The 10,911-nt window shown below is 44.7% G+C and overlaps 1 protein-coding gene across 1 annotated transcript; it reads left to right on the top strand.

Annotated features, from left to right (window-relative positions):
- The first annotated feature begins 576 nt into the window (after positions 1-576).
- CLN5 (CLN5 intracellular trafficking protein) lies at positions 577-10,767 on the top strand. The gene is made up of 4 exons (XM_068676550.1): positions 577-799; positions 2,677-2,842; positions 4,051-4,276; positions 6,985-10,767. Exons 1-4 carry the CDS (start codon positions 696-698, stop codon positions 7,494-7,496), a joined length of 1,008 nt encoding a protein of 335 aa, XP_068532651.1. The 5' UTR covers positions 577-695; the 3' UTR covers positions 7,497-10,767.
- The last annotated feature ends 144 nt before the right edge of the window (positions 10,768-10,911 follow it).

The raw sequence follows: 10,911 nt of genomic DNA on the forward strand, positions 1-10,911 counted from the left end.
AAAAAAGGCTATGTTTTCCACACAGATTCTGCTCACAAACCTGTCTTGACCTTATTTCTTAGCCAGAGAAACCCTCATTCAGTCCAGTGACATTTCGTTTAGTCAGTCAGAGATATGACTAAGATATCCCTAAGTAATGTTGATATCCCTTTGGTAATGGGAATATCTCTTTGGTAACGAGAATATCTCTTTGGTATAATGGGGATATCTCTTTTTTTTAATGTGGAAAAAAAAAAAAACTCACAACTGTTTTTTCCCCCAATCCATCCAAATGTAGTGCAGTCAAACATTCAATGTCACATACCACTAGACATTAAAGTTTTCCATTAAAAAACGATATTACACATTATTTCCTTCCTGATATAGCTTAGCTTCCTTCACAGGTGCATGCAGGACTAGTTCCTAGAAAGGAAATCTGAGGAAATTTAGCCCCCTTGGGCTCAGAGGAGTTACACGAGCAGGGCAGGGTTAACGCCGCCTGTCAGCACCGTGTCACATGCGAGGGCCGATTCACCGCGCGCTTTTCCGAAGCACGGGGGGGGAGGGAAGAAAATAAATAAAAAACTAAAACACCCCCACTGCAACTTTCGGCGTTTCTTTTGGTCCCTCCCTCTCGGCCTGGCCCCCTGCCGGCGCTCCCCGCCGCCGGGGCGGTGTCGTGCCCGGCGCGGAGCCCACAGCCAGGCCGGGCCGCCATGAGGGCGGCCGGGCGCTGCCCCGGGCTGCTGCTGCTGCTGCTGCTGGCCATGGGCGCCTGGGGACTGCGCTTCCCGCAGCGGCACTGGCCGGTGCCCTACAGGTGAGGCACGGCCGAGGGGAGCCCCCAAGGGGGCTGGGGGAGCCGCAGACCCCTCGCTAAGCCCCGCGGGGAGGTGACGGTAGCGGGGGAAGGCGCTGCAAAATGGGGGAGCCCCGCTGAGGGGCGGGCAGCTGAGCGGGGCCGTGCCCCTCACCCTGCTGCTGCCGGACAGGGGGCGTGAAAATGCTGTTGAGGAGCTCGGGTTTGGCCCTGCAAGGCCTTGCTGCAGTCGGTATCAGCTGGCTGAGCTGGCTCGGCAGCTGCTTTCGTTTTCCTCCCGCTCCCAAAAGCGCCTCCGAGCTCCTCGTGCTGCCGCAAGGGGCATCAGCGCCCTAGGGCCTCACAGGAGTTCATTATCGGCGTGCTAATTAAGCTAAATTAGGGAAATCCTGCAAATAGGTCCGGGTCTGCTTGATCCCGCTTTCATTTGGTAGGTCCCCTTCTCAGGATTAGGGCCTGGGTGGAGCTGGAAGCCCCATCGGGCTTCCCCGGTCGTGTGGTTTTGTTCTCATTTAGTTTAGGAAGGTAATGCACAGCCTCAGCTTTTTAATAACATTGGTACCTGGCTTGTCCTTAGTACTGTGTTTGATATAGTCCACTCACCAGCAAGGGAACAGGCATCACATATTGGACCTGTAAGCTGAGCTTTTCCTTCCAGCAGATGCATTGTTGCTCCCAGAAATGCTTTAAAGATACTCATTTAATTCCATTTTAGTGAAAAGTTGTGGTGTCGAAATCAGGCTTTTAGGCTTTTTTTTTTTTTTAATAGAAATTCACTTCTTATGCCTGTTGATGATAAATTAAAGTTTGTTGTTTAATTCCTAGCAGTTATGTTTTCATCAAGTGGTGTCTCAGGAATTGATCTTGGGGTCACAGATCTTTCAGATTTTCCAGCAAGTTCAGTAGGTGCAAAATCTGGTCTCAGGATGATCAAAATCAGAGTACGAACCTGTAGGTCAGTCCGAGACTGACACTCAGAAATGCGGTATTTTAATGCTACTGAACTTCCTTATTCTCCTGTTGTCACATGCAGTGTGCACCGGGAGGGGAAAATGAGAACATAGGGCTTGTAATTTAGAAACAGGGCTTAAATTTATGGATGGCATAAGTCTTTGTTTTCTGTCTGTGTGATCTTGTTCTAGCCATATTTTTTTTCAATTTTTTTTTTCTATCCAGCACAGACAAAATAAAATTAGAAATGTTGAAATACAGCAGCAAGCGTGGAGAAGTCCACAGGGAAAATCCACAGTGTCTAGACGGAGCAAGTGACCTTAGTTGGCTCAGAAAGTCCAGTGTCATTGAGTCATCGCTTAGCTGGGGGATCTGTCTCACTCAGTGGCACCAGACACAAGTGCCAGGATGTGCTGAAATGACAGTCCGTGCTCCAGACGGGCTGTGTATGCCAATCTACCTTGTTGACAGGGATATAGGAGCCTTACTAGGAGTACTTACTTACTTACTGTAAAATAGATTCCCAGAGCAAACTGGTCAATCCCTGTTTAGACAAACTTAGGAGAAGGTTTTTGAGGCAGATAGGTCTCAAGCCATCCTCTAATCAGCATTTATATCTCTTTGATTCTGTGAATGTCACCCTTTGTAATCCACGTGATTTCCACATCTTAGCCACCAGCACTGTGTACTGCATGACTTGCGTTTGTAGTGTCTGTAGCCTTAGTCCTGCTTCTGCAGATGCACGCCTCAGCAGCCCCATGAACTTTGTGCACTCCGAGTGTTGCAGCGTCTGGATCACAGAGTCAGCCTCTGGCAGGTGCTGCACACCCGACCTCTCCGACTCAGGCTCTGGGGAAGTGGCAAAGCAGTTGCTCCAGCCGTGAAGCTGTGCTGATCATCCCGTGTGCTTCTCTTTCCCAATGCAGGCGCTTTGATTACCGTCCAAAAACCGATCCTTACTGCCAGGCTCGCTACACCTTCTGTCCCACTGGCTCTGCTGTTCCAGTTATGAAAGAAGAAGATGTCATTGAAGTGTATCGATTACAGGCTCCAGTATGGGAATTCAAATATGGGGATCTACTTGGACATCTGGTAAGGTGATGTTTCTGATTCTGTGCTGTAGCAAAGCTACAGCAGCAAATTCACCTGAATTGAACAGCAGGTGTCAGGAGCAAGAGCTGTAAGGTCGGGATAATCTTGCATGGAAGATCATTGGAGCACACAAACTAGGCTGTCTATAGGGAAGATACCTGAAGAACAGCAAGTTCCGAACAAAATTTGCAGAATTTATCTTAGCTAAAGAAATATGATTAGCACTCTTGATGGGTTTGAATGTGTTCCACCACAGACCTGCATATTGGGAATATTTCATATAAACACACCATTACATTTTGGGTTTATTTCTTCACTAGTACTGCTTCTAGAAAACACACTCACTTGGCCCCTTATGTTGGATGAAATGTCTGCTTAGTGTGCTGAAAACGTGGCTGAAAGCATACTTGGGTTATGCTTGCATGAACATGGATATCTGTCAGGGTGGAAAACTAGCTGGTCAGAATGGCAGATCATAGGGAGTTGATTGCTTTTATGGTTCCTTTTTGGATATTATGATTAGTATTGAACCAAAGTCTATTCGTGGAGTCATGCAAATATGAAAGGATCTCAACTTTAACAATGTTTATAGCTGTAACAGTAGTATAAATAAGCTTCAGAGCACGATCCCTAATGACTAAAGTAATGTTAATGAACATGAAATAGCAACATCAAAACCAAGCGCACAGAGTCAAAAATGGAAATAGCTTCAAATATCATCATCTTAGTTGTTAAACTAAGACTGAATTTACTGTACAGCTTTTAAAATAAATATTTATCTTACTCCTTTTGTGGCTTTCAGTGCTTTTTGGTAATTTAGTTCTGCTCTGCATTTCTTTGATACCCTTGTGAGTTAAGCATTCAAACGTAAATGTGAGCTTTGATGGTGAGCTCCCGCTGAGTGTGTGTCTCCAGATAAGAGAATATATGGTGGGTAGATAAAAAAGCACTGAGACTGCGTGACTCCAAGTTAGCAGTATGTGCACGATACAATCTTGTGTGTTGTGCATCAACACTACTGAAAACTGAGATGATGCAGGAACTACTTTCCCTTTTCTCACCCTGCTACTCAACAGTTCCCAGGTGTCTGATCTTCTGTGTAGGTCACGCTGATGTCAGCATTATAGGATCATTTTTCTTTATGTTAAAGTTTTTGTTTGTTTATTTTTTTTTTTCCTGTGTTCTCCCTTCATCTTTTTCTTTTCCAGAAAATTATGCATGATGCTGTGGGCTTCAAGAGTGCTTTAACTGGCAAAAACTACACGATGGAGTGGTATGAGCTCTTTCAGCTTGGGAACTGCACATTTCCACATCTCCGGCCTGGCATGGATGCACCGTTCTGGTGTAACCAGGGAGCTGCTTGCTTTTATGAAGGAATAGATGATGCACACTGGAAGGAAAATGGAACTTTGGTTCTTGTGACCACAATATCAGGTATATTTCAGATGCTTTTGGTAGTGCGAGTATCATAAAATATGGTCAACCTTGTCTTCATGTAAAGCATAGAATCATTAAGGTTGGAAAAGACCTCCAAGATCATCTGGTCCAACCATCACCCTTCTACCAATGTCACCCACTAAACATGTCCCTAAGCACCACTTCAAACCTTTCCCTTAACACCACCAGGGACAGTGACTCCACCACCTCCCTGGGCAACCCGTCCCAGTGCCTGACTGCTCTTTCTGAGAAGAAATGTCTCCTCATTTCCACCCTAAGCAGTATCTTTTCATTTATGTTTTGTAGGTTATTTGCAATGTTAGTGGCTGATGCTACTAATTTCAAACTGAAGTATTTTCTCTGCCCTTCTTTTTAATATAGATGGTGACATTCAAAGGCTGCTGCCTTTTGAACAATGCACACTGAAGAGTTGTTTAATGGGTGTCATTTGGTGTAGCTGTGTAAAAACACTTGAGTCTCCTGACTATAAAAATAGCAAAACAGCTTGTAGAGAACAATTATGGACTCTCTTCACATGCTGTCCTCAAAACAAAGGCCTCCTATTGTGAAGTGGCAGATGACTGCTGAGATAGGAAGAAGTGGTGACAATGTGTGCATTGCTGAGGAAACAGTTAAGGAAGGGATATTTAGAAATACACATAACTGTCAAAAATACTCATCTCAATTTCCATCTCCCACATTTTGTGTCATAAAAACTGTACAAATGTCCCTAGTAATAGGTCTCTCTGTCGTATGTCATGAAACAAAACCAGATATATACCTCTAAATTTGCGGATGATCACCACAATAACTTCCCGATACATACTGAAAAATGAAATCCAAAAATAAAAAGGTCGTTGGAATAAATCTGGTTGATTACTGTAGTAATGCAGTGACTTGTGAACAAAGCTCCCTGAGGACTTGCGAGCTGCAATTTTGCGTGAACAAAACAGTTTACTCTCTCAAATTAGTGCAATAAGTGGTAGAAGGCACACCAGAGTGTGGAATTGCCACAGGTAACACAACGTGGGGCTTTATCTTTGCCTACTTCTACCTTCAGCCGCTTGCTGGACTTGGTCCCTAGGTTCTCTTGTTGGTGCAGATAAGAAATTCTCAGTGGTTCTTTAAGAAATGAAATAAGTGGAGCTGCTTTCCTCTGAGTTTGTATCTCGTGACTGAAGATATGGTCGGATTCTTTGGTATGAATACCAAGTGAAATATTTCAAACAGTTTCTGAATTCATAATGCTGTCTGTCTGTGTGGACTATTCAACACCTGAGAAAGGTGAGGCCACACCAGTGCCTTATAGAGGCGTTGCTACTGTCCTTCGAGTCTCTCTTGCTTCCTGTTTCCACAAAACTTGTAGGAAGGTGGCAGTTCTGTGTTTTGAATTGTGTGAATTTGACTAGGAAATTTGAATGTTTCCATGGAGGAGAGCGAATGGACGCAAGCACAGATGGACAGCATCGTGAGCTAAACTCCCTTCCTTCAGGAAGCAGGCAAAAAGCATCTTGTGGGAGAAGACTTTAACACGTGAAACACCTGGACCCTTTTTGCCCTTGCGAGATCCTATTGCACTCTCTGTCAGCAGTGTCAGAGAACACAAGGAATCATTTTCATTTCCTTTTAAACAATGTGGGCCAGGTTAGTGTTGCTTAGGGATGCATTTCTTTTGAGAAATTAGGGCAGGAATACCCAGAGCCTGAGTTCTTGACTGTCTAGGCATCATCCAACAGGTTGTTGCGGAGCTGTGCATAAACCTGTAATATTTTTGTTTGGTTAACGATGTTAAGTCCGTCTTGGTCTTGTTAGGAGAGACAAATCCTGTTCAGTGACGTACATTGCAGAATACCCACTAGGGAGCTAATCTGGTAGGAATTAGAGAAGATAAAGGGAGCTGCAAGCCCATCTACAGTGTACAGTAACTACAGTTCTTGACACAGATTTTAATGACTTGCTGCTTTATTAAAGCGAGTAGCAGGCAATTAAAAAAGAAATCATCCAACACATTCATTAAACAGAATGATTGTCATGCTCACTGTGAAGCCCCAAAGCTCTTTAAGTGTGCAGCAAAGAGCAAGTTGTAATGGGGGCAGCCTAGGAGGGCAGAGTGCAGAGCTCTTGTTGCTCCGTGGTACCTGCCTGCCTGTGTGCCTTACCTTGGGATAAGCGTGAGATGTATTCGCCCTCTAATGACGAGCAGACCCAGAAATCTGACCTTCGCAGCCTGTTCAGGGGGATTACGTGTGGCGTGCAGCACCCTTGTGCAGTTGTACCCAGTGCAGTGATTGAGGAAAGAGCGGGATAAGGGTGAGGCTGAAATGCATCACTAGGAGTATGGGGGGGAAAAGGAAGATTCTGCTGAACCAGAAGAGCATCTCAGTCAGAGCTTACTTAGGCTTCTTTTGTGGAGAGGCATGAAAAATCCTGCTCTGAGTTGCAGAATTTGGATCAAGTTTTAGGAAGGGCAGAAACACCTGTTGCACTGGTGAATGCTGTCAACATCCGCTGTAGATAGTAATAGGATAAAATAAAATGAGGAGTGTCATGATCCTCAGGAAGTTTGAGTGTCCTGGCACAGTAGCAGGAAATGGGGCATTAAAAGGAAGTAAAGTTTGAATAACTTGCATGTAAGTTGTTAGATTTTAGTTACATCTTTGTGTTTGTTACCTGGGCTCTGTAATGCTTACGTTCATCTCTTACAGGAGCCATGTTTAATGAAATGGCAAAATGGGTGAAGTACGACAACGAGACTGGCATCTACTACGAGACCTGGACAGTTCAAGCAAGCCCTGACAAAAAATCCACAGTATGGTTTGACTCTTACGAATGCTCTAAGTTTATACTGAGAACATACCAGAAGCTGGCTGACCTGGGAGCTGTGTTTAACAAGGTACAAACAAATTATACCAGCATCATTCTGTTCAGTGGAGAACCTATCTATTTGGGAAATGAAACATCTATTTTTGGCCCTCAAGGAAACAAGACATTGGCAGCAGCTATAAGAGACTTCTACTACCCATTCAAACCTCATAAGACAGTCAGAGAGTTTTTTGTGGATCTCTTAAAAATAATCGATCGTGTCATCTTGAATCATGAATTTTACCTCTTTTACAACTTGGAGTACTGGTTTTTACCTATGAAGTTCCCGTATCTCAAAATAATCTATGAAGAGGTTCCTTTACCTGTTGGCAGCAAGACTTCTGTCGGTGTGTAATTGCTTACGGAAGAGCCAAGTTTGTCCTTTTGCCAGAATACGCGGAAGGATTTTGGAGTGCTTCTGCGATGGTGTTAAAGTGCTGTATGTCTCAACACTAAATGCAAAAGCTGTTTTACAGCCCCATGAAGAACATGCCTTTTTTCTTACAAGCTGCCTAAGTCCACAAACGCTTCAGCATCTCTGACTTTGATGGCTCGTTTGCAGCCGTGGACACCAGAGGGTGTGAAACACCAGCGGTGCGAGGAGCTCCTGGTCTGGCCGATCCAGCTGTCTGTGTGCTGGGGCTGAGAAACACGAGTGCCTGGCTCCCTCAGCCGTGCCTTAGATCACTACGTCCGTATTCCTCTGCTCTGTACAACCGGGACCAAAGAACTGTTGGCGGATTTGTGAAGTGTGGGGGGGAAAGGACAGTGAATGTATGAGAAGAGGGCCTGGGTGGTATCTTATTGCCACTTTGCCTCTAACACCTGCATTGTACACACAATACAGCCGGCTCTCCCTGGGATTGGTGTGGCAGTTTTCTAACACAGGTCTGTTAACGTGTCTGTTTTGATGCACAACTGAAATACTGCTTGCAGTAGCAGTGCTGTACCACCAGTGGTGGTGTCCTTGAAGTTGTTCTTCTGGCTGCACCTAGAGCAGCTGGTTCCCCCTTTCCAGACTCCCAGTGTTCCCTTTCCTGTGGTCGCTGGGATGCTCACACACAAAAATACACCTGCAGCAGCATCATCACCTGCAAGTGAACAATGGTCACTTCTTTTTTATACCACTTACTGAACGAGCAGCACTGCTGCAGAGGTTATGACTGTACGGTGGAAGCAAACTGCAGTTTCATTGGCCCTAAGTGGAATTAATGGCCTGCTGCAGCCAAAGAGGGGAGTACACAGTGTGAGTACATTGTGATTTAATTCACATCAGAAGAATAAAAGAACCTTGACCTTGTATTAGAAAGAACTAAAATTAATTAGTTTTAATTATCTAATCTATCATGTAAAGTCACAAGCATCGGAGCTGGCATGAGGCGAATGAGGTCATGAAATTTCGCAGGGGAAATCTCCTAACAATTCCACTGCTAGGCAAAACTCACTCTACCCCCAACAGTAAAGAACATACTTTTTGCAGCCAAAGCCATGAGCCCGTGCTTTAACAGGCTGGGTGCCAGATTCTTTGCATGATACACACCAAGAAAGTGATCCAGAAGGCAGCAGGGAAGATGAAGGATGGTAGCAAAGGTGTCTACAGAAGGCACGTTCTTGTTGATGTGTGTCTTTGTGACTCCGAGCCCCTCGCTGTTTTTGAGCCCACATTTATCACCCCCGGATAAAGCTTCAGCCTCAGAGCCAGAGCATCCCAAGCTGTCTGAAAGGGAAATTGGATCAGAAGCCTCCAAAAGCTTTTTCTCTAGTATTTGCTACAAAGCTTGTAGCATCAATGGAGCCAGAGGGGAGCCCTTTGAGAGCCTGAAGGAGAGGCCATGGTCGGTAAGGTCACGCTTCCCCATGGCATTCCCTACAGAGCCAGGAAGAGGTTCCAGGAAGGACCCATCCCTTTGACCAGCCATCCTGGCTGTGCCCCCCCCAGCTGCAGCTGCACCCCCGGCCTACTCGCTGGCAGCGCAGTGTGAGAAGCTGCAGAGTCCTTGGCTCTGGGTAAGCGCTGCTCTGCAACAGCTAAAACATCAGTGTGTTACCACCACTATTTTAATCAAAAATACAAAACACAGCACTGTGCCAGCCTCTACAAAGAAAACTAACTGTCCCAGCCAAAACCATGACTCTGTCCCAACTGTCAGGCTCAAAGATACCCCCCGGCTCATACACCAAGGCCAAACACAGCCCATGTTTCCTGTTCCCTGCAGGACTTTGCAGTGGGAAGAGCAGAGCAAAGGGTTTCTGCCACCCCCTCACCGATCCCACTCCCAACCATGCTGGAGTGGAGTGAGAGCTGTCGCCTTCAGTCCCATCACTGAGGGTGGGGAAAGTGCTGTTGAGGTTCTTCTGGTGCTGCAGTCACCACAGCAGAGCCATCAGGTAGGCCTACAGGACTCCCAGCCCAGACTCTGTTACCTTCAGAGACTTCAGCTCCAGGATTCAGAAATTAAACTTAATTCTCCTTCCCTCCTATGCCATGTGTCCTCCCACCTTCTCTCACCCCCCTACATTCAGGTCTTTGGTTGGGGGTGGCACTTTAAATATCAGTCCTTAGGGATAAAGTAGCAAAGGGGTATGATACATCTGCCAAAGCTCTTGCCTTAATGGTTTAATTAGACTTTGAAGTAACTGAATGACTGAAGCCAGGGATCTGTCAATCCAATGACCTGTCAATCCAAATGGTGCAGTTCTTTAACATGTGTTTGATATCCATGAGATCACACAACAGGTGAAGTACAACATCAGGAATCACGAGTATTTCTCCTTATACAACACAAGGTGATAGCTGAGCTTCCTGCGTTCCTTCGCGTTTTGCAAAGAAACGCCAAGAGGATGCAGAAGAGGCCCCCTACTCACCGTTTCAAAGCACAGAGCCACAAGTATCAGATGTAATCCCGCAAGAGAAAGCTAACGAAACAGATGAACAGATCATATTACGGAGCATCTAAGGTTAATTGTGGGTTCACTGTCCTACTTTTGCTATGAGGAAACTAACCGTATCTCCAAGGAATTTGTTCCTACAGCACCAGTATTTTAGGAAAATTAATTCACGTTTTGTAGCTTGAACTACACAGACACTGGAGTTCTGAGCTACTTTAAGATTAAAAAAAAAAAATGTAACTTCCTCATTAACACAATGCTCCAGTTTTTGATAAAGCAGCAGAACTTGTTTTTACAACTCCACATATGACCAGCCAGACATCGAACAGGTCCCTCGGAAGTAAAGTAACAAAGTTCAGGCTTTCATCAGGCTTACTCCAAATATAACGAGCCACAGTTCAATTCTGCTTTAAATTAACAGAAAATGAAGCAAGCTTTTAACATTAACTGGGATATTTTTAGTTTGTATCTATATAGTTAAATGCATTTACATAATATCATCGAAAGTTTCTTACAAAAAAAATCGTACAAAACCCACTTAAATTCACAAGCTTGTGGATTTAGGTAAGTAACATGAAACCACAAAATTGAGGTATGTAGTTGCAGTTACATTCATCACTGCTTCTGTTTTAGTACAATTTAAGCTAGTGTAACTGGTCAGGATTATCTCAGCTGTTTGGCATCATCAGTTTTCAAGACTGGTTTTGTATCCAAATAATAAAGTGATGTAAAACTCCTGTTCAGAGATACGATTTGTCACCACCCACATTAACAACTCCTACCCAAAAACTGGACAATCAGCCTAACATTGAATTATCTTCTGAAAACTAGAGAAAGATGAATCCAGGAAAGATCATTTTATACAGCTGTAAGACACATCT

Source organism: Anas acuta, chromosome 1 (genome assembly GCF_963932015.1).
Source record: "Anas acuta chromosome 1, bAnaAcu1.1, whole genome shotgun sequence".
Classification (NCBI taxonomy): Eukaryota; Metazoa; Chordata; class Aves; order Anseriformes; family Anatidae; genus Anas; species Anas acuta.